Source organism: Vollenhovia emeryi, unplaced genomic scaffold (genome assembly GCF_000949405.1).
Source record: "Vollenhovia emeryi isolate VEMERY1.0 unplaced genomic scaffold, V.emery_V1.0 DF939341.1, whole genome shotgun sequence".
Lineage (NCBI taxonomy): Eukaryota > Metazoa > Arthropoda > Insecta > Hymenoptera > Formicidae > Vollenhovia > Vollenhovia emeryi.
In genome coordinates this window covers 61,893-87,033 of record NW_011967025.1, presented here as the reverse complement: position 1 = coordinate 87,033, position 25,141 = coordinate 61,893, and the positions used below count along the sequence as shown (strand labels likewise).

At 36.3% G+C, this 25,141-nt stretch overlaps 6 protein-coding genes and 1 non-coding gene across 7 annotated transcripts in view; 2 read left to right on the top strand and 5 right to left on the bottom strand.

Moving 5' to 3' along the window:
* The first annotated feature begins 1,059 nt into the window (after positions 1-1,059).
* Positions 1,060-3,493, top strand: LOC105558479 (dihydrolipoyl dehydrogenase, mitochondrial-like). Its single transcript, XM_012006181.1, has 3 exons — positions 1,060-1,693; positions 1,898-2,050; positions 2,142-3,493. The coding sequence occupies exons 1-3, from the start codon at positions 1,060-1,062 to the stop codon at positions 3,491-3,493; spliced, it is 2,139 nt and encodes a 712-aa protein (XP_011861571.1).
* Positions 3,494-8,496: 5,003 nt separating this feature from the next.
* On the bottom strand, positions 8,497-9,768 carry LOC105558478 (phosphoribosylamine--glycine ligase, chloroplastic-like). The gene has a single exon (XM_012006180.1). The coding sequence runs from the start codon at positions 9,766-9,768 to the stop codon at positions 8,497-8,499; it is 1,272 nt and encodes a 423-aa protein (XP_011861570.1).
* Positions 9,769-9,802: 34 nt separating this feature from the next.
* Positions 9,803-11,101, bottom strand: LOC105558477 (serine--tRNA ligase-like). The gene has a single exon (XM_012006179.1). The coding sequence runs from the start codon at positions 11,099-11,101 to the stop codon at positions 9,803-9,805; it is 1,299 nt and encodes a 432-aa protein (XP_011861569.1).
* A 1,359-nt stretch (positions 11,102-12,460) lies between these two features.
* Positions 12,461-13,369, top strand: LOC105558476 (tRNA-dihydrouridine(47) synthase [NAD(P)(+)]-like). Its single transcript, XM_012006177.1, has one exon. It carries the CDS (start codon positions 12,461-12,463, stop codon positions 13,367-13,369), a length of 909 nt encoding a protein of 302 aa, XP_011861567.1.
* A 6-nt stretch (positions 13,370-13,375) lies between these two features.
* Positions 13,376-21,895, bottom strand: LOC105558475. The gene is made up of 2 exons (XM_012006176.1): positions 14,757-21,895; positions 13,376-14,672 (listed from the first exon to the last, which is right to left on the bottom strand). The coding sequence occupies exons 1-2, from the start codon at positions 21,893-21,895 to the stop codon at positions 13,376-13,378; spliced, it is 8,436 nt and encodes a 2,811-aa protein (XP_011861566.1).
* Positions 21,896-21,953: 58 nt separating this feature from the next.
* The window catches only part of LOC105558474, a 16,032-nt gene continuing 12,844 nt past the window's right edge, over positions 21,954-25,141 (bottom strand). The window contains exons 8-12 of the mRNA XM_012006175.1: positions 24,067-24,623; positions 23,576-23,995; positions 23,092-23,475; positions 22,705-22,824; positions 21,954-22,300 (exon numbers count right to left, since the gene is read on the bottom strand). Coding sequence (XP_011861565.1) covers positions 21,954-22,300; positions 22,705-22,824; positions 23,092-23,475; positions 23,576-23,995; positions 24,067-24,623 — 1,828 coding nt within the window. The remainder of the gene's footprint in view (positions 22,301-22,704; positions 22,825-23,091; positions 23,476-23,575; positions 23,996-24,066; positions 24,624-25,141) is intronic.
* Trnaw-cca lies at positions 25,057-25,129 on the bottom strand. Its single transcript has one exon. It is a non-coding gene; the product is annotated as a tRNA-Trp (tRNA).

Below are 25,141 nucleotides of genomic sequence, written 5' to 3'. Positions count from 1 at the left end.
AATGAATCGCGGTATGACGTAGGGCTACAGGTGTCATGCCAGTGCTCCTTTATTTGTCATCCGAGTAGCCCTCTTCTTGTCATCCCAGTGCGTGACACTGGGATCTAATTTTTTATGCAAAATTACTATATTTGCAAATAGATACAATTTGAAATAATTTATACTATGAAGTTACGAAATGAGATCCCAGTGTCACGCACTGGGATGACAAAGTGTGCTTCTGTCATCCTATGATAGCTCTAAAAAACCTGGATCCCAGTGTCTGGGCACTGGGATGACACCCTGACAACCGTCATCCTGCTACGTGTTAGCGGGATCTCTTGTTAGCGCTGCGGCGGTATGACGGTTCGCGGTGGAATGACGATAACTTCGTCATTCCGCTATGTGTTAGCGGATGAGATACCGTGAATAAATCACGGTATGACGTAGGATTGCTGTCATCCCGCTACGTGTTAGCGGATGAGATACCACGAATGAATCGTGGTATGACGGTCTGCGGCGGAATGACGGTTAAGCAATTCCTCATCCCGCAGCGGGATCTCTTGTTAGCGCCGCGGCGGTATGACGGTTCGCGGCGGAATGACGAAGTTATCGTCATTCCGCTATGTGTTAGCGGATGAGATACCGCGAATGAATCGCGGTATGACGGTTAAGTAGGGTGTCATTCCAGTCTTGAATCTAGTTCTTATTGTACATTTACTTGGTAAGTTTCCTGAATCCAAGTAGTCAGGGCACTGGGATGACAGGAAAAGGGGCTACTCGGATGACAAGAAAGAGGCTACTCGGATGACATCTTTATTCTTGGTATAAATTACTTTTATATCTCAATGTTCATACAGCTATGCACGTTGCCGCATAGTGGATGAGGTGTATTACCTCTAAGAGTATGATTTTTACATAATAATATAACATTCTGTTCATAAATCAATGTTTCAACGTACAACAAGAACATTTTCATTGTGATTAAGATTTCTAGTATGTATATTAATAAATCTTGTTCTCAACTAAGTAATGAAAGTAATAATTGTTATAATAATGTTATTGTGTAGCAGTTACACAATGGCAAGCGAGCGAATAAGTCTAGTGGATAAAAAACTATCTCAAGGATATGTAGCTCCAGTGCTTACAGAAGATAGCGTTATTTTATCAGACAAGCACGGCGCTTTATATTCCTTTGATATTGATAACTCAAAGGCTATGAATTGGAAATTACACCTCTCACATAGGAAAAAAATTGGTAACATGAGCCTATCGCATTATGAAAAAAATGTTTTCTTTATAGTGGATAACACTTTACACGCAATAGATGCAAAAACTGGCAAGATTGAGTGGGAAAAAGAATTGAGAGCTCCAGTAAGAGGGAAAGCAGCAGTAATAAATAATAAATTGGTAGTATTGACTATTGATAATTATCTGTACGTGTTTGATATAAAAGATGGCAGCTCCGCTTGGGCTTATCAAAACGGTATCAATGAGGTTCGAGGTTTGTATTCCATATCGCCAACAATTTCTGACGATAAAATAATAGCACCATTTTCAAATGGTGAGTTAATAGCTTTTAATGAAGACGGTAAAAAATTGTGGAGCCAAAAATTGGCTACAAACCTTTTGGATACACAGCTCACAGATGTAACTACTACACCGAGAGTGCTTGGCGATACTTTAATAGCTACAAATAATTCTTATATTTATGGTATTAACGTGAGATCAGGAAATATTTTATGGTCAAAGTCACTGCAAGTAAAAAGTGTATCAGACATTGAGTCATATTATAGTCCTCTTATTCCTGCAGAGAAACAAAAAGAAGGCGGAAGAATTTTTATAGTAACTAAAGATAATAAAATAATCGGCCTGGATATAAAAAATGGAGAAACAGTCTGGGCATCTGATTTAATAGAAAATACGCAATTGTTTGCTCCAATTGTGCATGCTCATACACTGTGGGTGACAAGTAATAAAGGTTCAATGCTTGCTTTTCCTGGATCTGAAAGTGCAGGAAAGGTAGTCAAAGTACCTGGTAATGTGTTTCACACTCCAGTGTTTACTCACGGTAAAATATATGTAACAACTGAGGGAAATGGTGTTTATTCTTTAGAAAATAGGTTTGTTCTTTATGATTGATTATGATCTGATTGTTATAGGTGGTGGTCCAGGCGGTTATAAGTGTGCTATCGCTGCTGTAAAACTTGGATTGAAAGTTGCCTGCATAGATAAAAATAGCATTTTTGGTGGTACATGTTTGCGAGTTGGATGCATACCTTCCAAAGCACTACTTCATTCTTCCTATCAGTATGCTCACACGAAAAATGATCTGTCGAAGCTTGGCATAAAAATTAAGGATGCAAGTTTCGATTTAAAAGAAATGCTAAGCTATAAGGATGCCAGAGTTCAGGAACTTGGAAAAGGTATAGAATATCTGTTTGACCTTCACAAAATCACTAAAATCAATGGACTTGGGAAAATTACTTCTTTTGACCAAGGTAATCTTGAAGTTTCAGTTGAAGATAAGGTGCTGAAGACAAAAAATATAGTAATTGCAACCGGTTCTGACGTTATTTCTTTGCCAGGAATTAATATCGATGAGGAAAGTATTATTTCATCAACTGGTGCATTGTCTTTAACTGAAGTACCAAAAAAACTTGTCGTAATCGGAGCCGGGGCAATAGGGCTTGAAATGTCTTCTGTATGGAGGAGGCTAGGGTCTGAAGTCACTGTAGTAGAATTTTTTGACAGAATCGCTGCAGCAATGGATGGAGGATTAAGTAAGTCTCTACTTTCTAGTCTACAAAAACAAGGAATAAAATTTTTACTTAGCACTAAAGTTGAGGGAATAAAACAAAGTAGTAACTCTTTGAGTGTGAAAGTTTGTTCTGTAAAAGATAATCAAACAAACACTATAGAGGCGGATAAGGTATTGGTGGCAGCAGGGCGCAAACCATACACTGAAGGTCTTGAAAAAATAAAAAAAGATAATCGTGGTTTCGTTCAAGTTAACAACAGATATGAAACTAATGTGAAAGGAATATTTGCTATTGGTGATGTGATTGGTGGAGCAATGCTTGCTCATAAAGCAGAGGAAGAAGGAGTGGCAGTTGCAGAGATAATAGCAGGACAGTCACCTCACGTTGATTATGAAATTATACCATCTGTCATTTACACTCACCCTGCGGTTTCTTCGATCGGTAAAGCCGAAGAGGAACTCAAAAATGCTGGCTATAAGTACAAAGTTGGTAAATGTCAATTTGCTGCAAACGGCAGAGCAAAAATCACTGATGATGCTGAAGGATTCGTGAAAGTGCTGACTTGTAGCAGAGCAGATACAATACTAGGTGTGCATATCATAGGAGCATACGCTGATACGCTAATCAACGAAGCAGCGGTTGCAATGGCATATGGCGCAGCAGCAGAGGATATATACAGAATTTGTCACTCTCATCCTGATATAAATGAAGCCTTTCGAGATGCGTGCATCGATGCTTTCTTTAAAAAATAATTGTGGACCTCGGTTCAATCATTGAAAAATGGTATGAGTGGCTGAGGTGCAACAGATCTTATTCACCAAACACTTTAGAGTCATACATGAGGGACTTGAAGGATCTTATAAATTTCCTAAATACTCACATTGGCGGAGAAGTAAATGTTGGTACTCTGAAAAATTTAAGCATACCTGAGTTAAGAAGTTGGCTTACCTCTCGTTACGCAAGAGGTGTGAATGCAAGATCTAACGCTCGTGCATTGTCAGTAATCAGAAATTTCTTCAAGTACATAAAAAACAACAACAATATAGACAATGAAGCTGTATTTTCCTTATCAAGGCCAATTCAGAGAAGAACTCTGCCCAAAGCACTTTCAATATCTAATATAAAAACTTTATTGAAAGAAATGAAATTATCTGACTTGAGCGAACCTTGGGTGGTAAAAAGAGAAATTGCAATTATTGTCCTGCTATATGGTACAGGCTTAAGAATCAGTGAAGCGTTGAACCTTGGGGTTAGTGATATTAACAATGAAAGTTTAATAGTAACAGGTAAGGGAGATAAACAAAGGCAGGTATTCATTCTTCCAGTAGTAAAAAAATGTATACAGGAATATGTAAAAGCCTGTCCTTATCTTGGCATTAATGATAAAGCACAATATCTTTTTTTGGGAGTAAGAGGAAAAAAATTGGGAAGAACTTATGTGGCTAATCGTTTGCAGAAAATAAGGAGAATACTAAATCTGCCAGAAATTTTATCTCCACATGCATTTCGTCATAGTTTTGCTACTCATTTGCTTCAGGAAGATATTGACATAAGATCAATACAACAACTGCTTGGTCATTCGAGCCTTGAGAACACTCAAGTTTACACTCACCTCAATTATCAAGATGTTTTTAACATGTACAAAAATTTTCAGCAGAGTTTGGAGAAGAAGCCAAAACCTTAACTTCATTCTAGACTGATAACATTACCAAGCTGAGTGCTTCTAACGTCGCTAAGTGCTGTTTTTGTTTTGTATAAATAGTAGCATCCAATTGTAAAGAAGGCAAATGCAGTTACAGCAAGTGGAATACATATTTCCAAATTAGGTGTTGTTAAACATGCACCAGCAACCAATGCTGCAGACAACACAAGAGAAGCGACAGCATAGTTGTATTGCTTTCTACTTTGATCAATTTTTTTACTAAGTTGAGTAAGTTGACTACTTAGATCATTAACCCCTGCTTGCTGACTTAATTTCTTTTGTTTTAGCTCCTTTTTTTTCTCTGTAAGTTGAGCTTCTTTTCTTTCAAATTCATCTCTAAAGTTTTCGAGCTGCTGCAACTCTCGAGCAATGAATTCGTCGTTTATTTCTGGTTGAACATTATGTGTATTTGCTACAGGTTGCTCTGCACTTACAGGAAATTTTTCATTTAGATAATTTGTAATAGATTCGATTGGATTATTAACACCCCTTAATGCAGCAGTAACAATTGCATGACTCATGAAGCAATTATCTTCTACTAATTTTTTTACATCATCTAAATCTTTTTTATTAATAGTACCGGTTAATCGCTCTTTAATAGCTTGTTCAATTATTCGCTTCACCCACGAATTTCGCTCTATAGCTTGTATTGGCTTTATTTGACTAAAATCTAGCTCTTTATGTTTTAAAAGTTTTGTCAATACTTCTTTGTTATCTGATGTTATTTCTTGTAAACATGATTGAATAATTAAGCTAAGCGGCGTTTCTATTTCTTCACTTCGGCTTCTTTTCCAGCAATTAGGGTTAAGCTCTTGATTTAATAGTCTTTTCGCTTGGTAAATGTTTCCGCTAGAAAGAGCATCTAATAATTCTCTTCCTTTTCGTGCTTTTTGTATTTCCATTGTAAGATGCGAAAAGTCCCTTTCTTGTATTCGCCCTATTTTTTCAATATATTCTTTAGGAGTATGAAAGAAACGCTCTTTATAAAAATCATGAAGATATACTTCAGGGAGTCGTTGGTATTCAGGTTTAATAAGTAAATAACTATTTTTAACATCTATATCTAAGTTAGGATGTCTAAGTAACATCTGTACAAAATTTCTATTTTCCATGCAAAAGGCTAGGTGTAGAGCTGTATTGCGTTCTTTAGCTTCTTGAATATTAACATTGAAATCTCGATGCTGTAAAAGCAACATCATCATTTTTAAGTATATAGGACTGTCATCACCATTCAGGACAATAGTCATTAATGGTGTATAGCACTTATCAAACGCATTAACATTCGCACCTTCTTCCAAAGCTTCTAGATTTTCATCATTAATAGCCTTAAATAACTTTTGTGTTGGTTCATCAAGCGGTTCTGGAGTTCTCTGATTATATCCGTAACCAGTAGTGCTTGTACTATTCCATCCATGAGGCATATTAAACCTACCTAATAATTTACTAATATAATTATGAAAAAGAAAAGGAAAATTGCAAGTAATTTATTCAAAATCCTAGAATTAACTACGACTCTAAAAACTTTTCTGCATCAAGTGCAGCCATGCACCCTGTTCCTGCTGCAACTACTGCCTGACGATATACCTTATCTTGAACATCACCTGCAGCAAATACTCCTGCTTTACTAGTTAAAGTTGTTCCAGGTTTTGTAATTATATAACCCTGCTGATCCATTTCAACAAAGCCTTTAAAAATACCTGTATTTGGTGCATGCCCAATTGCAATGAACACTCCATCCACTTCTAACTCTTGAGCTTCCGTTGATTTAACTATAATACCAGTAACTTTTTTTGGATTTTCTTCTCCAAGAATCTGCTCTACGGTATGGTTCCACATTACTTTTATTTTATCATTTTTAAAGAGCCTATCTTGCATTACTTTTTCCGCTCTTAATTTATCACGCCTGTGTATTAATATCACTTTTTTGGCAAATCGAGTTAAAAATATTGCTTCTTCAACAGCAGTGTTTCCACCACCAACCACAGCTACAACTTTATTCCTAAAAAATGCACCATCACAAGCTGCACAAGCTGAAACTCCGTAACCTTGAAATTCCTCTTCACTCTCCAAACCAAGCCACTTCGCTTGCGCACCAGATGCAATTATAATTGCATCTGAGTAGTAGTCATTGATATTACCAGAAGATCTAAATCTATACTTATTAGAATCCTCAAGTTGTTCAACGCTTTTTATCTCATCATCTATTATCTTTGCTCCAACCTTTTCTGCATGCAACCTCATCTGCTCCATTAGTTCTGGCCCTTGTATTGAAACAAAACCAGGATAGTTTTCAACATCTGTAGTAATTGTAAGCTGACCACCAGGCTGCATTCCCGTTACTACAATTGGCTCTAAGTTTGCACGTGCTGCATATATAGCAGCAGCATAACCTGCTGCCCCGGATCCAATAATAAGAACTTTTGTACTAAATTTATAATTCTTCACTGTATGAGTTTAGATAATCAGCTACTCCTTCATCGCTTGCCTGCATTGCTGGCTTACCTTTCTTCCACCCTGCTGGACATACTTCACCATGCTCTTCATTATGTTTAATTGCATCAACGATTCTAACGAACTCATCGATATTACGCCCTAAAGGCAAATCATTTATTGATTGATGACGTACAGTAAATTTATCATCAATAACGAAAGTTGCTCTCAGCGCAATTGAGTCATCATATAAGACCCCATAGTCTCTTGATATAGACTTTTTGATATCAGACACTAAAGTGTAGCTAACTTCTCCAATACCACCATCATTGACTGGAGTGTTTCGCCATTTATAATGTGAAAATTTTGAATCTACACTTATTCCTATCACTTCAACACCACGTTTTGAAAAATCCTCTATTTTATTACTAAATGATATCAACTCAGTTGGACAGACAAAGGTAAAATCAAGTGGATAGAAAAAAAGGACAGCATACTTATTTTTTATGCGCTTACTCAGACAGAAATCATCAACAATTTCTCCGCCAGAGAGAACAGCTGAAGCAGTAAAATCGATAGCAGATTTTGTTACAAGATTCATAATTGACCTATTCTTTTAAAACAACTCTAATTTTACACTTGATAAACTTATATGCAAGTTTTCTTTGGTTTTAGTCCTATAAAAACTTCCTCAAGTAGCTCTTCTTTTTTACCGATAAGATACAATCCAGATTGGAATACTGAGTTGGTGAGTATAAAATTCTACATCATGCCGCCGCGAACCGTCATACCGCCGCGGTATCTCGGCAAGAGATCCCGCTAACAAGCAGCGGGATGACGAATTGCTTAACCTTCATACCGCCACGAACCGTCATGCCACCGTGAACCGTCATACCGCGATTCATTCGCGGTATCTCTCAACATAGATCCCGCTAACACGTAGCGGGATGACGAGCTTATCGTCATGCCACCGCGAACCGTCATACCGCGATTCATTCGCGGTATCTCTCAACATAGATCCCACTAACACGTAGCGGGATGACAGCAGTCCTACGTCGTGCCGCCGCGAACCGTCATACCACCGCGAACCGTTATACCGTCACGAACCGTCATACCGCGATTCATTCGCGGTATCTCGGCAATAGATCCCGCTAACAAGCAGCGGGATGACGAGCTTATCGTCATGCCACCGTGAACCGTCATACCGCCGCGGTATCTCATCCGCTAACACGCAGCGGGATACTTGACCTTTACAGGGATGACGGTTGTCGTTTAGCTACAAACATTAAGAAATTTACCAAGCGAAAAAAAGGCAAAAGAAGCCCCGTGGTGCGAGTTCTGACTCTATATTACTGTAAGTGGCGCTGTAATAATGTGCTAACGCTTAAGATAAGCGCGATTTGGCTGAATGTAGAAAAAATTTAAAAGACATGCAGCCGCTATAATTTTATGTAATCCGCCAATAAATACCCTGAGTTTTTTACTGAATTTTGTCATTGAGCCTGCAGGTCAAAAACAAGTTTTGAGTCATAAATACCCTTAATACTACAATAAGGGGGCTGGTGAAGTTTGTCAAGTAAGTTTTTTCGTTTCTGCGGTCTACCTGCTAACCGACAGCTAACATTAACTACCAATATCGTATCTGAAGAAGCTCCCTGGCCATTCTAAAAAATTTAATGCTGAGTACACCTTACTTTTGGCTTCCTCTATAGTGCTTCCTTCTGCTACTATATTTAGCACTCTTCCGCCATCTGAAATCCAATTACCATTCTCATCTAATTTAGTACCAGCGTGAAATACCAATATACCAGGAATGCCTTCAATTTTATCTAATCCCTTAATTACTTCTCCCTTTTGATAATCACCAGGATAGCCTTTACTTGCAACAACTACACAAACTGTAGATTTGTTGTTAAGTTCCACCATTTTGATATTTAACTTTCCTTCTGCAACTGACAACATCAATTTTAATAAATCGCAATTTGAATCAAATCTAGGTAATATAGATTGCGTTTCTGGATCACCGAATCTAACGTTATACTCGAGAAGTTTTGGGCCATCTCTGCAAATCATTAAACCAGCAAAGAGTACTCCCTTATAAGGCGTACCCATGTTAACCAATGCTTGAGCTGTAGGGTATATCATTTTTTGGATGATTTTTTGCTCCATGTCCTTACTTATAATTGAAGGTGATGAGTACGATCCCATACCCCCAGTATTTTGGCCTTCATCATTTTCATTCACTCTCTTATAATCTTTTGCGCACCCAAGAGTTACTACTTTCAACCCATCAACAAGAGCAAAAAAGCTTACTTCTTCTCCAATTAAAAATTCTTCTATGATTATTTCTTCACCTGATTCACCAAATTCTTTCTCCACTAGCATTGAATCTATTGCTGAAAAAGCTTCGTTTTCTGTGTAACATATCATCACGCCTTTCCCTGCCGCAATTCCATTTGCTTTCACTACAAGTGGAAACTTTATTTTATTGCTACGTACAAAATCTTTAGCTAATCCTTCATCAACAAAACACTCGTACTTGGCAGTTGGTATGCCATATCGCTTGCATAGTCCTTTGGTGAAAGACTTTGATCCCTCAAGTTTTGCAGTTGCTTGACTCGGAGCAAAAACATTTATTCCCTCTGCAATTAAATCATCAGCAAGCCCATCAATTATTGGTTGTTCTGGACCAATAACAACCAACTCTATATTTTTTCTCTTGCAAAATTGTGTGACATCCACTGAATTTTGAATATTTATATCTACAAGAGTCCCAAGATCTTTCATAGCTTGGCGACCAGGAGTTACATATAACTCAGTCAAGATAGGAGATTTTTTTAGAGCCCAAAGTAGAGCGTGCTCACGTCCACCAGAACCTATAACCAGAACCTTCATCTTTATTTCCTAGCTTTTCTATATGTCAAAATTATTATTTGCTTATAACAGTATCATTACTCATGTATTTTTGCAACACGTTTGGTATTGCAATCGACCCATCAGAATTTTGATAATTCTCCATTATCGCAACAATCGTTCTTCCTATAGCTAAAGCTGAGCCGTTTAAAGTGTGAACATATTTTTTTATCTTTTTATCAGTTTCTGAAGAGTATTTAGCGTTCATCCTTCTTGCTTGAAATGCACCACAATTTGAGCAGCTTGATATTTCTCTATATTTATTTTGCTCAGGTAACCATACCTCTATGTCATAAGTCCTTTGTGCAGCAAAACCCATATCACCACTACACAGTAGCATTACTCTATACGGTAATTCTAGTTTTTTTAATATCTCTTCAACAACACTCGTCATGCGCTCAAGTTCATCATTTGATAGGTCTTCAGTTGTAATACTCACCAATTCTACTTTACCAAATTGGTGTTGCCTTATCATGCCTCTCGTGTCTCGCCCTGCGCTGCCTGCTTCTTTACGAAAACACTCTGAATACGCAGTAAAACGAATAGGCAGTTCTTTTTCCTCTACTATTTTATCAGCAACCAAATTTGTTAAAAACACTTCACTTGTGGGAATCAACCTCAATTCGTCGGTAGTTAAATACGAATCGTCAGAAAATTTCGGTAGCTGACCAACATTATACATAGCTTCGTTTTTCACCAAAGCTGGGTGGTACACCTCAGTATAGCCAAATTCATTAACATGCATTTCAAGCATAAAATTTATTAATGCTCGGCCAAGCCTAGCTAACTGCCCTCTTAATATCGCAAATCTTGATCCGGAAATTTTCGCCGCTTGTTCGAAGTCCATTAAACCTAATTTTTCTCCGAGTTCATAATGAGATTCTGGTACAAAATCAAACTGTCTTTTTCCTCCATATCTTCTCGCCTCTAAATTAGAGTTCTCATCTGCGCCTATTGGCACATCTTGCGCAGGAATATTCGGCAAGTTAGATAAAACATTCACTAACTTATCCTTTTCTGCTTGTTCCTTTAAGCTAATTGCCTCTATCTCATTCGTGATGTCTTTTGACAACTCTATTTGCTCTTCACAAGGGCTCTTGCTCATTTTAAGCTTCTTTATTTCCTCTGTGATTTCATTGCGCTGCCTATTTAAATCTTGCAATTTAGTGGTTAATGACCTTTTCTCGTGATCAATTTCTAATACCTCTTTTGCAGTAAACTCTCTTATCCCCCTGCTTTTCATTGCCTTTTCAAATCCTTCAGGGTTTTTGCGTATATATTCTATATCGTGCATATATTGTGCTGTTACTAACATTATTACTGTACTTCAAAAGCTCTTAATATTCAATATTTTCTCATATTACTAAAATTATTATGTTTGATTTTATTGCTAGAATTTGTTAAAATTAATTAACTTAGTGTTCATAAGGTATAGTATGTTGGGCATCACAGAAAAATATAATCAATTTAAAAAGAGCACTTACTTTGCTGGTGGAAAATTTGTTATCTACGCTGCTTGCGTATGCCTAGCAGCCACATTCGCTGCTGGCTGTTTAGGAACGGTAATAGGATCACCTCTACTGACCTTGCCACTTGCTATGCTAATTTCTCGTCCTATGATTTGGATTGCGATCGGAATAGTTCTTGCAGTCGTATATAAGGTAGCTGTTGAGCCTTTGTTTTACTCAGTCAGAGGTTACTTTAGTGAAAAAGAAGCTCCAGGGGGGTTTTGTGAAGATCTGCAAACTCTTGCACATCAGACAAGTAGAGGAAATTATGCTTACTGGCTACAGCAACATGATATTGCCCACATTGCAAGAATCAAATATAGGTATTCAGAAGATTCTACAGGCAGTGTTGTATTCTTCTGTATACCTGGTAACCTTGAATCTTTGAATGAAAGATTAAGAGAATATAAAAATAAAGCAGAACTGGAAAGTTTGAACAAAACATTTACTTCAGTTGTTAACTTAGGTGGTAATCATTGGGTAACGCTGGTTGTTGCATACAACTTAGATAATAAACAATTTAGAGCTTACTATTGTGATTCTTTTAGTGCTGATTTACCAAGTCCTGGTAGTCAACGTAAGAAAATAGAACTTGCAAATGAAATTAAAGACAAATTGGTTGTACCTCTTACTGACCAAGCTGGTGAGTTAAATATGCAAGGAAAAAAAGAAATGAGTAAAGATGTCCAAGAGACAGCACAAACATGTCGAGACAGGAAAAATGAATTAGTTAACGTCTCAATAAATATCGACAATATGGTAAGTGCACTGGAAGCAATTTTGAAAATAGGAAGCGATAACATAAGAAGCTCTAAAACTAAACAACAGGGAGACGTATGGAATTGTGGAATATTCGCGTTAGAAAATGCTCATAAAATCACACAAATGTTCAACGAAGGTAAATCATTTGATGAGATTGACAAAAAGTTATCAGAATATAAATTTGATTTGAATGGGAAAAGAAGAGAGTTTGCAGAAGCACTTATGAATGATCAGGAATGGAAGAAAGATCTAGAGAGTAGGTTTTTATGTGAGCTTCCGCCAAGGACGAAGACATCTTCTACTTCAGAGGTGCAGCATGTAGTTCACAATGAAGAATTATCATTAACCTCATGCCCCTGCAAATAGGAAGTTTGACGATTGATTCTTCAGTTATTTTAGCTCCAATGTCAGGGGTAACTGATTATCCGTTTAGAAGTATTGTAAAGAAGCTAGGTGCAAGTTTGTTGGTTTCAGAGATGATTGCAAGCAGAGCCATGATCATGCAAACTCGCCAGAGTCTACAAAAAGCAAAAGTTGATGAGCTAACTGCTGTTCAGCTTGCTGGATGCGAGCCGGATGTAATGGCAGAGGCTGCAAAACTAAATGAGGATATGGGTGCAAAAATAATAGATATAAATTTCGGTTGTCCTGTTAAAAAAGTTGTAAACGGTTATGCAGGATCAGCGCTAATGCGCGATGAGAAAAAAGCCGCTGAGATAATTGAGGCCGTAGTCAAAGCAGTGAATGTGCCAGTTACGGTGAAAATGCGCACTGGATGGAACGATGAAAATCGCAATGCACCGAGACTTGCGAAAATTGCCGAGGATTTAGGAGCAAAAATGATTACTGTGCATGGAAGGACAAGAGCACAGCTCTATAACGGTCAAGCAGATTGGAAATTCGTTAGAAATGTTAAAGAACAAGTGAAAATTCCAGTTATAGTAAATGGCGATATTAAAAATTTGAGTGATATTCAAAGTGCTCTTAAAGAATCCGGAGCAGACGGAGTGATGATAGGTCGTGGTGCCTACGGTAAACCTTGGCTGATTAATCAAGCAATGAATTTTCTGAATGGAAGCGAAACTTCTGAGCCAACAGCTTCAGAGAGATTAAGCATCATACTCGAGCATTACGACAATATTCTTGAGTACTATGGAAATGACACAGGAATAAAGATGACCCGCAAACACATAGGTTGGTACAGTAGCGGGCTTCAAAGCTTATCTGAATTTCGCATGAGAGTAAATAACATGACAGATAGCACAGAAGTGAAAGAAAATATTATTGGCTTTTTTGGTCAAGAGACACACTAGCTGTACTCAATTCGACTGATCATAATGTGATGCTACCACGCTCTCTTCCTTACCAGAGTGTAAATGACAACCATTATCCATCAACCATTTTTCGTCATAAGTTTCAATATCAAAATATTTTTCATATTTATCTACATTATCACAAAGTGAAAGTGCTCTGATCTTATTCATAATCAAACCTGTACCAGCAGGAATTAATCTTCCTACTATAACATTTTCTTTTAATCCACTTAAAGGATCACTCTTCCCGCAGAATGCTGCTTCTGTAAGTACTTTTGTTGTCTCTTGGAAAGAGGCAGCAGAAATAAAGGAGCTAGTTTCAAGACTTGCCCTAGTAATCCCCTGCAGAATAGGAAGATAATGAGCAGGCCGTTTGCCAGAGTTACTCATAGCATCATTTTCCCTATCAACTTCCAGCTTGTCAATGCTTTCGCCAACCAAGTACATAGTATCACCAGGATCAGTAATTTCCACTTTTTGTAGCATTTGTTTTAAGATCACCTCTAAATGCTTGTTGTCTATACGAACACCCTGCAATCTATAAACTTGCTGTATTTCAGAAATCATATAATGCGCTAGAGCTTCTAACCCAAGCACACGTAAAATATCATGGAGATCAGGGTCACCATCCATCAATAGATCACCTTTACGCACAAAATCACCTTCATTGACTATTACATGCTTACTTCTTGATACCAAATATTCAACAGGAGAAATTTGTTCATCTACAGGTTTAATTAATATACTGCGTTTTCCTCTACGGTCTTTTTCAGAAAACGCTACATAGCCATCTATCTCACTAACAATAGCATGCTCTTTAGGACGACGTGCTTCAAATAACTCTATAACCCTCGGTAAACCACCAGTAATATCACGAGTTTTAACTGACTCTCTTGGTGTTCTTGTAATAACATCACCTGCATGAACCTTCTGGCCATTTTGTACATTGAGCACTGCACCAATTGGTATAAAATAACATGCTTCAACGCCACTTGCGAGTGTCATTACTTCACCATTATCGTCAAGCAGCACAATACGAGGACGTAAACTAGCTCCACCAGAATGCAATTTCCAGTCTTTTACTACTTTGCTTGATATTCCTGTAGATTCATCCATCACTTCAGTGATCGAAATTCCATCTTTTAAGTCCTGATAAGACACTATACCAGTCTTCTCCGTGATAATAGGCAATGTATAAGGATCCCATTCCGCAACTTTATCGCCAATTTTTACTGACCCACTCTCATCCACATAAAGCTTAGCACCATAAGGTACACTATGCTTCAACTTCTCACTACCAAGGCTATCAACCAACACAACTTCACAGGAACGGCTTATCACAATTTTATTTCCGTTTCTATCTATAATTATATTACTATTGTTTAACTTTATTTTAGCACTAATAGAAGCTATAATATTTGAGGATTCAACGCCTCTAGTCATTACCCCACCTATGTGGAAAGTACGCATCGTTAACTGAGTACCTGGCTCTCCAACAGATTGAGCAGCTATAACACCAACTGCTTCACCTATTGAAACAATTTTACCAGTTGCAAGGTCTCTTCCATAACACAAAGAACACACACCAGGACTTATTTCACAAGTTAAAGGCGATCTAATTTTTACAGCATCAAGACCTGCAATGCTGATTTGCTTTACTTTATCCTCATCAATTAATTCCCCTGCTTTTACTAATAATTCTTTTGTCACTGGGTTATATATACCATTTGCAGATGTTCTACCCAGCACAACACTCTCTAGAGATGCAACTATAGTACTTCCTTCAACTGTAGCTCTCACAACAAGACCATTTTTTGTTTTACAGTCATGCTTTGTAACTATGCAATTTTGAGACACATCAACTAAACGACGAGTTAAGTATCCAGAGTTTGCAGTTTTAAGCGCAGTGTCAGCTAAACCTTTACGCGCACCGTGAGTAGAATTAAAGTACTCAAATACGTTCAATCCTTCACGGAAATTAGAAATTATAGGTGTTTCTATAATCTCACCAGAAGGTTTGGTCATGAGCCCTCGCATTCCTGCTAGCTGTTTCATCTGTGAAGTAGAACCCCTTGCACCAGAGTTAACCATCATATACACTGAGTTGTACTTACTATTTCCATCATATATAGATATTGCTTTTAACATATCACTAGCTATCATATCCGTACACTTAGACCATTCATCTATAACCTTGTTATACCTCTCACTTCTAGTTATTAGCCCATCTTGATATTGCATAGAGAATTTCTTAATTTCACCCCTCGCGTGATCAACATGTGTAGCTTTAGTTTCAGGTATAACCATATCACAACGACCAAAAGAAACACCAGAAAATGTGGCATACTCAAAGCCAAGTACCATTAGTTTATCAGAAAATGCCACTGTAGCACTTTGACCACAGTTACGATATACTAAATCAACTATACCAGTTATTTCCTTGACTGTTAATATCTGATTTATTAGATCGAAACCTAGATTCTCATGCTTAGGAAAAATTTGCCATAATATCAAACGGCCGGGAGTTGTACAAACAGTTTTATAGTGAGTTTCACCGCTGCTATTAATATACTCCATCCTACACTTTATACTAGAATGAATATGCAAAGTACCATCACTCAAAGAATGCTCAACTTCACAAAAAGCACCGAAAGATGGTAAATTATCTTCCTTAGGTTCTTGTAAAGTCAGATAATATATACCAAGTACTATATCTTTACTAGGAACTATAATCGGTCTGCCATTAGAAGGACTTAAAACGTTATTAGTGGACATCATCAACACCCTAGCTTCAAGCTGAGCTTCTAATGAAATTGGCACATGCACTGCCATTTGGTCACCATCAAAATCAGCATTAAACGCCGTACAAACAAGCGGATGAAGCTGTATTGCTTTGCCTTCAATAAGGATTGGCTCAAAAGCCTGAATACCAAGTCTATGTAGCGTAGGCGCTCTATTCAACAAAACAGGATGCTCTTTTATTACCTCTTCAAGCATATCCCAAACTTCTGGTTTTTCTGCTCTTATCAACTTACTAGCAAACTTAATAGTTGGAGCCATACCATACATCTTAAGCTTTGAGTAAACAAAAGGTTTGAATAGTTCAAGAGCCATTCTTTTTGGTAATCCACACTGATTTAGTTTCAAAGTTGGACCAACAACTATTACAGAACGTCCAGAATAGTCTACCCTTTTTCCTAAGAGGTTCTGGCGAAAACGACCCTGTTTTCCTTTTAACATATCACTAATGGACTTTTTATATCCAACAGCACCAGCTTTGTTTACCAAAGTATTACGACGACTATTATCAAAAAGAGAATCAACTGCTTCTTGTAACATCCTTTTTTCATTACGAATCATAATCTCAGGAGGATTTAAGCTCAACAATTTTCTCAACCTGTTATTTCTATTAATAATAGTTCTATAATGATGATTCAGATCAGAAACTGCAGGACGACCACTTTCAAGCGATACCAAAGGACGCAAATCAGGTGGTAAAATAGGTATAGTTGTAAGTATCATCCACTCAGGCCTATTTCCAGATTTAATGAAATTTTCAATAATACGCAATCTCTTTATAATTTTCTTTCTTCTTATCTCAGAAGCAACAGACTCTAATTCTAGTCTTAAATCCTTCCTAATTTCATGTAAATCAAGGCGCGTTAGCAACTCTCTTATAGCTTCAACACCTTGCATAGCTACAAAACTATCGATCCCATAGCTATCTTTAGCTTCATTATAAGCTTTTTCACTCATAATCTCACCTTTTTCAAAAGGCGAAACAAGAGGATCTATCACGATATAATTATCGCTATATAAAATATTCTCAATATCTCTGAGAGACATATCCAATAATGCTCCAATTCTTGAAGGAAGTGATTTCAAAAACCATATATGAGCAACAGGAGATGCAAGCTCTATATGACCCATCCTTTCTCTTCTTACTTTAGAAGATGTAACTTCTACTCCGCATTTTTCACATATGCGACCTCTGTGTCTTCTTTTTTTGTATTTTCCACATAAACATTCATCGTCATTGACAGGGCCAAAAACCTTAGGGCAAAATAATCCACCTTTCTCAACTTTGAACGTACGATAATTTGCAGTTGAAACATCTTCTATCTCACCACAAGATATACGCTTAATACTTTCAGGGCTAGCAATCGATATGCTAACCTCATTAAAAGGTTGTGCAATATTAGTGTGAGATATATCTTCAATCACTACATCATTTTGCTTTAAATCTACATTTAAACATAAAGAACGTAGTTCTTTTATCATCACATTAAAGGATTCAGGAATTCCACATTCAAAATTACTGTCACCTTTTATTATCGATTCGTAAATCTTAACTCTACCATTAATATCATCAGACTTCACAGTTAACATTTCCTGCAAAGTATAAGCAGCACCATAGGCTTGTAATGCCCAACATTCCATTTCACCAAAACGCTGACCACCAAAATGAGATTTTCCTCCTAGAGGTTGTTGAGTAACCAAACTATAAGGCCCTACTGAACGCGCATGAATTTTACCATCAACCAAGTGGTGCAACTTAAGCATGTACATGTAACCAACTGTAACCTTGCGGTCGAATTTTTCACCACTGCAACCGTCGTATAATACAGCTTGTCCAGAGTGATCCAAACCAGCAAGTTCAAATAATTTTGCTATTTGTTCATCTTTTGGACCCTCAAATACAGGTGCAGCAACAGGAACGCCATCACGTAATTTATGTGCAAATTCAATGAGATTATTATCACTGATATTACGAATATCATTACAGATAGATACGTTACTACCATAGCTATAAACCTCAATCAGGAAATCACGTAAATTGCTGTATGAACTTTTACAAGAGTTCAAATAGTTCTCTACTAACGCATTCAACTCGTCATTTAGTGCATTCTTATTAGGTGTATTTAAAACAGAAGCCATTATTTCATCATCATCAATATTTTCAATTTTTTTATTGTCAAGGTATGCTACTGCAAATTGTGTAAAATTATCATCGTTAAGGGACCTAATTCCCTTGCAAAAAGCACTTTTGATTTTATTGATCTCATCGAGAATATTACTTACCCTTTCCCCTAATTTTCTACAAGCCCAACCTACATGCGTTTCCAGTATTTGTCCTACATTCATTCGTGAAGGAACACCAAGAGGGTTAAGAATAATATCGACAGGAGTACCATCTTCCAAATAAGGCATATCTTCCACTGGCACAACTCGAGAGATCACACCTTTATTCCCATGTCTACCAGCCATTTTATCCCCTGGTTGCAGACTATGTTTCACAGCAATGAAAACTTTTACTGACATCGACACACCTTGAGGCAGGTCATAACCTTCATGTAATTTTTCTACTTTTCGCTTAAACTGTGCTATTGCATGTGATACTTTTTCATCAAAATCTTTTTTTAAGCTCTTAACTTGCTCAGAAATGGATTGGTTTTTTAATCCTATACCCCACCATTGCTCACGTTCAATAGAGTCAAATTTTTCTCGATCTTGAGAACCAGAATTAATAAGAAGTTTCTTCAGTTCATCATAGAAATATTCACTAGTAACATTGATTATATAATCTCGCTCTCCCTCAAAGTCATTTACCTCTTTTTGTTTGATGAGTAATGCCCTTTCATTTTCTTCAACCCCCCTGCGTGTAAAGACTTGTACATCAATTACTGTCCCTTCAACATCTGGAGATGTATATAAAGAGGAATCCGCACAATCGAATGACTTTTCACCAAAAATTGTCATTAATAACTTCGTTTCAGGAGGCAATGAAAGAGAAGGTTTAGGTGTAACTTTACCTACCAGAATATAGCCTGGACCAACTCTTGTACCAATTTTCACTATACCACTATCATCTAAGTGATATAGATTTTCTTCATTGACACCAGGTATAGCACGAGTTATTTTTTCTGATCCTAAAGGGGTATCATGTACAACACAGTCAAATTCTTCTATATGAATAGAAGTAAAGAGATCTTTTTTAACAACTTCACTAGAAATAATAATAGAGTCTTCAAAATTATAACCTTGCCAAGACATAAAAGCGACTAGCAAATTTTTACCAAGCGCCAACTCACCACTGTTAATTGCAGGACCATCAGCTATTACATCACCCTTTTTAACATAATCACCTACGCACACTAGCGGTCTTTGATTAATACAAGTATTATGGTTAGAACGCTGAAATTTCCTTAGATGATAAATATCTACGTCCAAGTAGTTAACCCTTTCTTTATCAAAAGCACGTATAACTATAGAGTTACTATCAGAACTATCAACTATGCCATCGCGTTTTGCTAAAACTACAGCACCAGAGCCAGAAGCTACAAAAGACTCCATACCAGTAGCAACCAGAGGAGCGGTGGGCTTCAATAAAGGTACGGCCTGACGTTGCATATTTGAGCCCATTAATGCTCTATTAGCATCATCATTTTCTAAAAATGGAATCAAGGAAGCCGCAACTGATATTACCTGCTTAGGAGATACGTCAATGTAACTCACCTGATCACTACTTACCATAATGAAACTACTAGCATATCTACAGTATAGCATATCATCAACAAAGCAATTATTTTCATCGAGCTTTGCGCTGGTATCAGCTATATAATATAAACCTTCATCTATGGCGGACAGATACTCAATTTGATCAGTAACAACCCTATTAACTACTTTTCTATAAGGACTTTCAATGAAACCATATTTATTAATACGCGCGTATATAGCTAAACTGTTGATTAACCCTATATTTTGCCCTTCAGGAGTCTCAATAGGGCAAATTCTTCCATAATGAGTTGGATGAACATCACGCACTTCAAATCCTGCCCTTTCTCTTGTTAAACCGCCAGGACCTAACGCGGACAACCTTCTTTTATGTGTTATTTCAGATAATGGATTAGTCTGATCCATAAATTGAGATAATTGAGAAGAATTGAAAAAATCTCTTAAGACATTAGTTAACACTTTTGGATTAATAAAATCAGATGGAGAAACTTTATCTAAACTAGAAGTGGACATAGAATCAACTATTGCGCGTTCCAATTTCAACAACCCAGTTCTAAATTGATTTTCTATAAACTCTCCAACTGATCTTACTCTTCTGTTTCCTAAATGATCAATATCATCTACAGATCCTTGACCGTCACGTAACAATACTATTTTTTTTACAATTTCAATAATATCTTCATACGTTAAAACAGTTAAATCCTCATCATAATTTAATCCAAGGTAAGAGTTAAGCTTCAACCTACCAATGTTAGACAAATCATAATATTCCGGACTGAAGAAAAGATTACGGAAAAACTCCTTTACTATCTCTAAAACAGGAACTTCACCAGGACGCAAAACTCTATATATTTCATATAGCGCATCCTGATAAGACATGTTTTCGTCTAAGAAAAGCGTATTTAATATATAAGGTCCAACAGATACATTATCTATGTTCAATACTGATATTTCATCCACAGACAATAACTCAAGCTTCTTTATGTCTTCCAGCTTTATAGATTCACCAGCAGATAAAATTTTCGTAGAGCTAGCACTATCTATTAAATCTTCTGCGAGAAATAAACCACATATAGAATTGAAAGGAACCAGATACTCTTTCAATTCATTATCATATAGCTTTTTAGCTAGTCTTGAGGTAATACGAACGTTAGCTTTAAGCAGCACATTACCTTGAATATCCATTAAGTCAAAAGGCAACCTCACTCCTTTAAATTTATCAGGAACAAAAGGCACTTTCCAACCATCTTTATGTTTTACATACTTTATTTTCTCATAAAATCTATCGAGTATATCATTATTTGATAGACCTAACGCCTTTAACAAAACTGAGATTGGCAATTTTCTTTTTCTATCAACACGAAAATACAAATGGTCTTTAACATCAAATTCAATATCAAGCCAAGAACCCCTATAAGGAATAATTCTGGCAGAATAGATCAATTTACCAGAATTGTAAGTTTTTCCCTTGTCGCTATCAAAAAATACACCAGGAGACCTATGCATTTGTGAGACAATAACTTTTTCTACACCATTAATGATGAAAGTGCCCTTATCAGTCATCATAGGCAACCCACAAAAGTGGACTTCCTGCTCTTCTATAGATTTTACAACGGTTGCAAGTTTAGAATGATCTCCACTCTCTTTAATCGATTTATATTCATCAAGAGAAATACCATCCTGCATAACAACAAGACGTATAGAAGCAATAACCTGAGCAGAAAAAGTTACACCACGCTTTATACACTCAGATTCATCATACTTAGGATCATCTACCCTACAACTTATAAACTCAATAGTAGCCCTACGCAAAGGATCATTTATTGGAAAGATTGTATGAAAGATAACTTCAAGTCTTTCATTACCCTTATTCTTAGGAGCAAATGAATCATACGATTCTTTTTGAACCTTAACCAAATCCAATAAAGAATCTTTTAAATCAATCGACCTAGAATAAGAAACTCTAGGAACAAAAGCACCAGAAGCGTACATATAAGAAGAATCAACCATTAAAATACCCCAAACTAATTAAAAGAGCTATATCAATATAAAATTAATACATTAAATATTATTCAAGCTCCACTTTAGTTGCTCCTGCTTCAATAAGTTTTTGCTTGATTTTTTCTGCTTCGTCTTTAGGAACATTAGCAGTTAAATCTTTAGGTAAAGATTCAACCAACTCTTTTGCTTCTTTTAAACCCAATGTAGAATTAACTTCTCTCACAGCTTTAATAACTCCTATTTTTTTACTCGCATCAATTTCTTTAATCACAACTTTATACTCAGCTTTTTCTTGAGCAGCAGGAGCAGCAGCATTATCACTAATAGGCGCCCCAGCACCAACAGCCCCACCAAGAAAAGAACCAGCAGGCAACCCTATTTTCTCTTCTAGAACTTTTACAAGTTCAGAAGCCTCTAATAGGTTTAAAGATAATATTTTATCAACCAAATCACTTGTTACATTACTCATAATTACCACCTTACTTAACAACAAATTTATTTTTTAGAACTATAATAATCCAAAACTCTCATAAGCCTCATAGAAGATGAATTAATAGACAACGCCAATCGAGCAGGAATATCATAAGATATTAAACGCATAATTTTAACACGCAATTCATCCAGAGAAGGCAACTTAGCCAGTTTATTAACATCTTCCACTGTTAACAATTCATTTATATGAGCCGCGCAAATCACAGACATTTTTTCTTTGTTAGCATTAATAAAATCAACTATTAACTTTGCAACTTCTACTATGCCACTAGAGTATATAATAGCAACAGAACCAGAAAATTTACCTGATAAATAAGAAAATTTACCAGTCCTTTCCAAAGCCAAGCGCGCTAGAGTGTTTTTAACTACTAATACCCCACCTGCTATAGACTTCAGGCTATTCCTCAGAGTTAATGAATCATTAGCATTTATAGATTTAAAATTTACTAATATCAAGAAATCATTATTTACAAATACGTTTATTGTGCTCTGTATAAATTCATCCTTATTTTTACGCTTCACGGTATCACTCCCTTAAATTATATCTTCCACTTTACTTATCTTATAAGCTTCACCCATAGTTGAATTTAAAAAAACACCCTTAAAGTAAATTCCTTTCGCAGAAATAGGTTTATTATCTTTAATTACTTTAAGAAAGGCTTTTAAATTTTCTAGCAAGTCATCAATATCAAATTTAATATTTCCTAATTTACCATGAATAACACCATTTCTATCTGTTCTAAATTTTATCTGACCAGACTTAATGGTTTTAATAGCTTCTGCAATGTTAGAAGTCACAGTACCAAATTTAGGGTTAGGCATCAGCCCTTTAGCACCCAATACTTTTGCAATAGGAGTGATTTTTGCCATAAAATCAGGAGTAGTAATGCACCAATCAACATCTAATTTTCTACCTTTTTTTATTTCTTCAACTAAATCCTCTCCTCCTGCAATATCAGCACCAGCTTTTTCAGCTTCTAATAAATGTTTATCTTGAGCGAAAACAGCTACTTTAATATTCTTCCCGATACCTTTAGGCAAAACTACTGTACCACGCACCTGCTCTTCAGATTTACGTGAATCTACGCCTAAATTGACTGCAATATCAACTGATTCATTAAATTTTGCTGAAGCAGACTCAATAATCTTCTTCAAACACTGCTTAGGATTATCATTATATGTATTCATTTACCTAACCTTCCACTTCTATACCCATAGATTTTGCAGTGCCTACAACCATTTTCACTGCTGAATCTTCATTATCCACTTTCATATCAACCATCTTGCACTTTGCCACTTTAATTATAGCAGACATAGGTAATTTAGCCACTAATTCTTTACCAGGATTACCAGAACTTTTACTTAATTTAGCCTCCTGCTTAAGTAAATAAGCCACAGGTGGACCGCTGACAGTAAAATCATGAGAGCGATCATCCTTTATGGAAATTCGCACTGTTACTAAATCGCCTACTTTATAATTAGCGTTAGCAGCGCTAGTAACTTTATTAAAAGCTTCACAAAACTTAGGAACAGGTATACCACGTGGACCAAGTACTGAAGCAATTTTCGGTCCTGGAATTGCTTTCCCAGCTTCCATAAGTAAGTTAATCTTAGCAACTATAACACTCATAATTAATCCTCTATTTTTTCTACTTGAGCCAGATCAAGCTCTATTATTGTCGGCTTACCTAAAATTGATACTTCCACATTAATAATTTTTTTCTCATCGTTTACCATATTTACCTTACCAGTAAAATTTTGAAAAAGACCATCATTAATTTTCACTTTTTCACCTTTTTCATAACCATAACCTAACTTCTTTGTCTCTTGAGCATTATAAAGTGCATTACACATTGAGTGAATCTCATCGTCCAAAATCACCTTTGGAATATTACCATTTTTCAAAAACCCATAAACCTTAAGAGATTTTGGTATATTATTGATAAAATTCAATACTTCATCGCATAAATTCACGTATAAAAAGACATAACCAGGAAAGCATTTTCTTCGTGTAGCAATTTTCTTAGATTTCAACTCTACTTCACTTAGCTCTTCATATGGAATAAAAACTTCCTTAAAGTAACCATTAACACTCAATCTCATAGAATTTTCCAATATATGTTGACGCACTTTCTCTTCACAATTAGAAGCAACTCTCAAGATATACCATTTATATCTATTAAATTCTTTACACTTTAAACTTATCTCATCATCTGAAATCATCTCAAAATCACCAGATTCACCACTGCAGAATCCAGGCGTTTGATTCAAAATATTTTTGCTTTCATCACATAGATGCATATATACATACACTTCACATAACTCTTTTATATCAGACTTTGAATTACATACCGTTTGATAAGGAATAAACACTTTCTTAAAATAAACAGCATTACTTACCAATTCGCGTATATTTTGCTCATATCCATAATCAACTCTAATGATATACCATTTATATTCACATTCCATAAATAATTCCAAATAAAGCCTTAATTACGTAAAGAGACATAAAATCCACGAAACAGAAGAAAATCGAAAAGCATAATATAACAATCATCACAACAAATAGAGATGACAACACCTCCTGTTTCTTTACCCAAGCAATCCTTCGTATTTCTTGCTTTATATCATAGAAAAAAACACACAAACTTTTTAACATTTTCACCACAACATTAATGCAGGAGCGATAGGAATTGAACCTACAACCTCTGGTTTTGGAGACCAGCGCTCTACCAATTGAGCTACACTCCTATAACTCAAACT

Excerpts from the sequence above, each read along its gene's own strand:
- LOC105558477 (XM_012006179.1), bottom strand. The coding sequence starts at position 11,101 with ATGTTAGTAACAGCACAATATATGCACGATATAGAATATATACGCAAA.
- LOC105558478 (XM_012006180.1), bottom strand. The coding sequence starts at position 9,768 with ATGAAGGTTCTGGTTATAGGTTCTGGTGGACGTGAGCACGCTCTACTT.
- LOC105558479 (XM_012006181.1), top strand. The coding sequence starts at position 1,060 with ATGGCAAGCGAGCGAATAAGTCTAGTGGATAAAAAACTATCTCAAGGA. Across the intron at positions 1,694-1,897 it reads AAATAATTCTTATATTTATG|AAAATACGCAATTGTTTGCT; the intron begins GTATTAACGTGA and ends CTGATTTAATAG. Across the intron at positions 2,051-2,141 it reads CACTCCAGTGTTTACTCACG|GTGGTGGTCCAGGCGGTTAT; the intron begins GTAAAATATATG and ends TGATTGTTATAG.
- LOC105558475 (XM_012006176.1), bottom strand. The coding sequence starts at position 21,895 with ATGGTTGATTCTTCTTATATGTACGCTTCTGGTGCTTTTGTTCCTAGA. Across the intron at positions 14,673-14,756 it reads TCTATTAGTGCTAAAATAAA|CCTTGGTAGTGAGAAGTTGA; the intron begins GTTAAACAATAG and ends GTTGGTTGATAG.
- LOC105558476 (XM_012006177.1), top strand. The coding sequence starts at position 12,461 with ATGTCAGGGGTAACTGATTATCCGTTTAGAAGTATTGTAAAGAAGCTA.